Source organism: Monopterus albus, unplaced genomic scaffold (genome assembly GCF_001952655.1).
Source record: "Monopterus albus unplaced genomic scaffold, M_albus_1.0 scaffold505.1, whole genome shotgun sequence".
Classification (NCBI taxonomy): domain Eukaryota; kingdom Metazoa; phylum Chordata; class Actinopteri; order Synbranchiformes; family Synbranchidae; genus Monopterus; species Monopterus albus.
The window spans coordinates 44,534-50,037 of NW_018128385.1; the positions used below are offsets into that span (position 1 = coordinate 44,534).

At 42.4% G+C, this 5,504-nt stretch overlaps 1 protein-coding gene across 3 annotated transcripts in view; it reads right to left on the reverse strand.

Moving 5' to 3' along the window:
• Positions 1–5,504, reverse strand: part of ulk2 (unc-51 like autophagy activating kinase 2) — a 64,886-nt gene that overhangs the window by 36,156 nt on the left and 23,226 nt on the right. For all 3 annotated transcript variants that reach the window (XM_020588140.1, XM_020588141.1, XM_020588139.1), the window contains one exon: positions 4,718–4,750. In XM_020588140.1, the coding sequence (XP_020443796.1) occupies positions 4,718–4,750 (33 nt within the window). The remainder of the gene's footprint in view (positions 1–4,717; positions 4,751–5,504) is intronic.

Below are 5,504 nucleotides of genomic sequence, written 5' to 3' on the forward strand. Positions count from 1 at the left end.
GGGGCTGAATAATTTTGCACGGCCAATTTTTCAGTTTTTTATTTGTTAGAAAAGTTTGAAATATCCAATAAATTTCGTTCCACTTCATGATTGTGTCCCACTTGTTGTTGATTCTTCACAAAAAATTACAGTTTTATATCTTTATGTTTGAAGCCTGAAATGTGGCAAAAGGTCGCAAAGTTCAAGGGGGCCGAATACTTTCGCAAGGCACTGTAGTTCCAAAACAAGAACAGACTTGTGGCCGATGAGGTTGCTGTGGTGAATTAACAAAAACTGACCTGCTAAGTGTATATGCACCAGCAGGACTGAATAAAGTTATAATTCTATTTCAACTGCCTAGGGATCCTCAGGGCCCTAGTTTGAGGATCCACGGCATCTGATCAAGATGTATTGGCTTAAGTGGTGTTTGTGCGTGTCCATGTTCATTTCAGTAATTTGACGAAGAGGAAAAATGTTACAAGCACCCGTGCAACTAGCAGAAGGGCTGTACTTGTTCTCCTCATTAAAGCAGGGGTGTGTTTTGGTGTAACATGAAATTATCCAATCAGTGTGTAAACTCACATCCCCTTTAAGAGAAGTATGAGTCTGAACATTTGGTGGATTGCTAGTATACTGATGGACTTGTCAGTAAGATTTTCCACTGAGGAAACAAATCTGCTCATGCACGAGGTGAAGTCGCACAATCACTAAACAAAATGGTATTTGTTATATATACATATATATTGATGTTCACAATACCCAAAGAACACAATGTGATCTTTTTATTTTTTAAGTTTTGCATGTCCTGCGCAGCGTGTCCCAGGGTATAACAAGCACGAGCATTGTGCATGCACCTAAACAGCCATGCTTCACAACACCGTCAAAGCACCCATTGACTAGTGATGATGATTGGACTGTAGACCACAGACCTGTTTTTTTTCTGGTCAGTGGCACAGTCACTTTGTGCGTCCTCATATTACCAACGTGCCCAAAATTTACCTGGACACACCCACTTTCATCCGGACACACCTGCCAGTGTGAAGTTGACAAACCTCTGCTTGGTAAAAAGGCAACCTGATGTGCATGTCATGAAAACAGTAATTGTGCAAGTAGGGAATTAGGAATCACAGACACGCTACCTGCACCGCACGCCACGCCACGCGTTTGTCACAAGATAGGGCCCTCAGTGTGTCTACCCTGGTATCTTTTGTTCGGAGGTGACTGGCATGCTACAAACAGCATTGTTAGTGTTGAGCTTCACTTTTCCTTGTCATGAATTCTCAAAAGCCCTTCTCAAACATGAGATAAATAACACTGCTGGTTTCATCAATCTGTTAAAGCAATGGCTTTCTGCCAGGCAGGCAAAGGTCACTTTTATATTAATGTTCCTCACAGCTTCAGATGCACCCACATACTACTTCCAGTGTATACTCCAGTGGTGAAAAAAGTGTCACCTCAGGTCAGGGTAGTAAAGGTATGAACAGAGGAGGCAATTGAGCAGCTGAGGGACTGTTTTCACACCACAGACTGGGACATCCTCTGCAGTCCTCATGGAGAGCACATAGACAGCCTCACACACTGTGTTTCAACTGGACTAGATTTCTAGGACGAAGATGTTTCACCTCTCATCCAAGAGGCTTCTTCAGTTCTGACTGACTGGTGTTAAGCCGGAGATATTTATCCCCATCGGTGGTATTTCAGTCCTTTGAGGACCAACAATGTCCCCTAACGACTGAGTCGTTATAGCCCAGTATCGGGGAGAGTCGTTACCTGTCTTTGAATCCTCCCCTGTGGCCTGACGCCTGTTGTCCTGGTGGGCATGTTTGGGCAGAGACCTCAAAACAGGATTGTAGATGGATGACAAGTTGTGTCTTAGTCCACCACCCCTATTTAGTGAGGGGTGTTCTATTTTTACAAAAATAGCTTCCTTAACTCCTCTCTCAAACCAGCGATGTTCTCTGGAGAGGATCTGTAACTACCTCACAAACAGATCTCAGTTTGTCTGGCTGCGTGACTGTGTCAGACGTGGTGGTCTGCAGCACGGGGGCGCCCCAGGGGATGGTGCTTTCTCCCTTTCTGTTCACCCTCTACACATCGGACTTCAAGTACAACTCCCACCACTATCACCTACAAAAGTTCTCTGATGACACCGCCATTGTTGGATGTGTATCTGGGGGGAACGAAGGGGAATACAGGGGGGTTGTTACTGACTTTGTGGAGTGGTGTGAGGAAAATCGACTGGTCCTGAACACCAGTAAGACTAAAGAGATGGTGATTGATCCCCGGCAGAAATCACCAGCACTCACTTCGGTGAGCTTTCAGGGCTCAGTCACTGAGATTGTGGACACCTTTAAATACCTGGAGGTCCACCTCAACAACAAAATGGACAGGGGGCACTCCTTTGCACTTTTTATGATACTGTAGTGGCAACTGCTGTTTTTTACGCTGTTGTGGGCCGGGCGGGAGGTAGCACGAACAGGGACAGAAAGAGACTAAACAATCTGGTCAAGAGAGCTGGTTCTGTCCTGGGCTGCCCCCTGGATTCCATCGAGGAGGTGGCGGACAGAAGGATGCTGGTAAAACTAATATCCATCATGCATGACCCCTCCCATCCCGTGCACCACACAGTGGTGGTTCTGAACAGTTCCTTTAGCGCCTAGACTGTTACATCCCCAGTGTAAGATGGAGTGTTACCGTAGGTCGTTCCTCCCCACAGCAATCAGACTGTACAATACATCATTGCAGTGATAAACTAGGTGAAAGTATGAGGGACTATGTAATAGTCAACTGAGGTGCAATACTCAAATCCTGGGGTAAAATGCATGGTTAATATGCACAAATGTAAATTCTGTTCTTGATTATTCAAATATTTGATTCTGTCTATTTTTGAGTACTTGGAATTTATTTACCAAGATATGTGTGTGGTGTTTATCATGGTGTTATGTTGTTTGTTCTCCATTGCTGCTGAAACACTGAAATTTCCCCATTGAGGGATCAATAAAGTACCTACCTACCTACCTACCTACAACCACGGCAGAGAGAGCCACGGTATGTGTGGGATTTTTTTGACATATGAATGAGATCGTTGTAATTTTATGTGACAAACGGTTAATGCAACTGTATGCAGTTTAGACCTGTGGTGTGTTGAAAGTGATACATAAATGATACTAGGTCTGACCTAGAAAAACACAGAAAAGTGCCCAGGGTGCCCAATCAGACATGAAGCTGACACATTCAGATGGATTAATGGAAAGGACTGCATGTCTGAAAGGGGCTCATGTCTGAACTCTACTGGATGGATGAACAGTTTCCTTCCAAAAGATATTCCCTCATTTACTGTATTGATCATGCTGGGGGAGACAATGCTATGTTATGTATTATAGTATTGGTCAACTTCACCTTTACATGAAGAACTCAATTAAGGCTCAGCACAGCTTCTGACTTACATGGTAGCAAAATTTAAAGGCAATGTCAGACCACAGAGAGCTATGCAGTTAGTAAGTCATGGCCAAAAATATCGGCACCCCTGCATTTCTGTCAGATAACACAACACTTATAGAAAATTGTTGCAATCACAAAGTCTTTGGTATTCTCATGTTTATTTTGTTGCTTTGCATTGGAACCTTACAAAAAATAGAGGAAAAGCCAAATCTGTTATATTCCACACAGAACTCCAAAAATGGACTGGACAGAATTAGTGACACCCTCAACATAATATTTGGTAGCACACCCTTTGGAAAAAAAATAACTGAAATCAATTGCTTCCTGTAACAATCAGTGAGTTTTCCCCACCAGACTGAGTCCTCAATGGACACATTATTCTTTTCATTGGGATCACACCTGGCTCAGTGCACTTATTTTCATAATGGTTCATCCGATTGTTCCACTAATGTTTGAGTGAGACAAGCTTTTTCCAGCTAGGCACACTATCAGTGCTGAGTCAAACTTAATGCAGCAAGGCCACAATCATCCTAGTATTCATAAGCCATTTGATAGCTGAAAACTGAAAACACAAGCACAAAAATCCATTTACACTACCCAAAACAGTGCTTTCTCTCTTGCTTTTCATCTGTGTTAGCTCTGAAACAAGATGATGAAAAAAGACTGTAACAGAGACACCTTCAAATGAATGTAACCCAGTTGTATAGCAGCTGATCCAAATCAAGATTCCAAAGGATTATTAATGGGGTGTACTGTAGAGCTGTCTACACTGAGACAGAACACAAATTTATGCACAGACCTTCGGGGAACAGGATTCCTAAAAATCAGAGGAGCAGAGTGACCCGAGGTGCGGTCATGGTTTGTTTTCTACTCTCCAGCCTGCTGAGTGTGTTGTGGTACAAGTAAAGAAACTTGGGGAGGATGTCAAGGGTAAGGCTGTCAACAAGCCAAGAGAGGAAATGTGTACACAGAGAAAAACAGAGAGAAGACTGACCAGGAAAGGGAATGACAGCAGTACAGCCTATCATAAGGGAAAGAACACATGCTGACAGCCAGGTTTGTGGAAAAAAAACGCTACTCTGTAATGCAGGTTTAGAGTAGCTTTTGTGATACTGGGGACATGCTTAAGTATTTATGTCATCACATGTTATTTTTAATAAAGAAAGCAGTGTAAAGCAAGTAATTACTTAAGTTCCTAAATTAAAACAAACTTTCCCAAACACGAGTGACAACACTTGAGGGGACGATATGAGTTCTGACTCTTAAAATATCCAGACAGTCACGTTTCTATACTTACCTCCATGACCAGAAAAACAGAGTTGGGTGTTTCCTGGAAGAGAAGTGAAGAGAGACGGAATCAGTTACAGAAGCCATTTTTCCTGGAGCAGCTGTCAGCTCCACCACACAGCCATGTGCAAACAACCACTGACTAAAATCCACAGCACATGACAGCACCACCATTTATGAAGACCCTGGCTTTTTCTGAATGTATGTTTTTACTTGCAGCTTAGTTGTAGTTAATACATGTCCATATTACAGAAGAAAATAACCTTAAATCAACACAAAACACTGACAAAATGTTAAAAACATTGGCAACAGAATCATTATGGAACTTGTTTCAGTGTAAAGCAGGGGTGTGAGTGGGTGGCAACAGCCAAAGGCTGAGTTGAAAATCCATTTTAAAAGTAATCAAGTTGTAAATATGCTTGTAGAAAGTGAGGAATGTTATTTAGTTAAAGACAGTGTAACTACATTTCCATAAAAAGGGTTGCTGTTTAAGGCCTATATCAAAATGGTGGCATGGCTAAGTGGTTAATGCTGAAAGGGTAATTTCCACAAAGGAGTTCAAATGACTGTTACCAGCACATGAACTTTGAATGAAAGGTTCTTGTCCTAAAGACAGTTGTGGTATGCAGTGATTTTGTGCTGTGTAAATGAACTGTCCGCAAGTTGTACCAGCAGCAGGGTTTGTATTTGTTTGACCAGTCAGCGTTGCTGACCACTGCCAACTCTCTAATACTTCCCGTACTATCAAAAATAGGGACTTTTGGGGCCAGAAACTATTGCAAAAATATGACATTGGT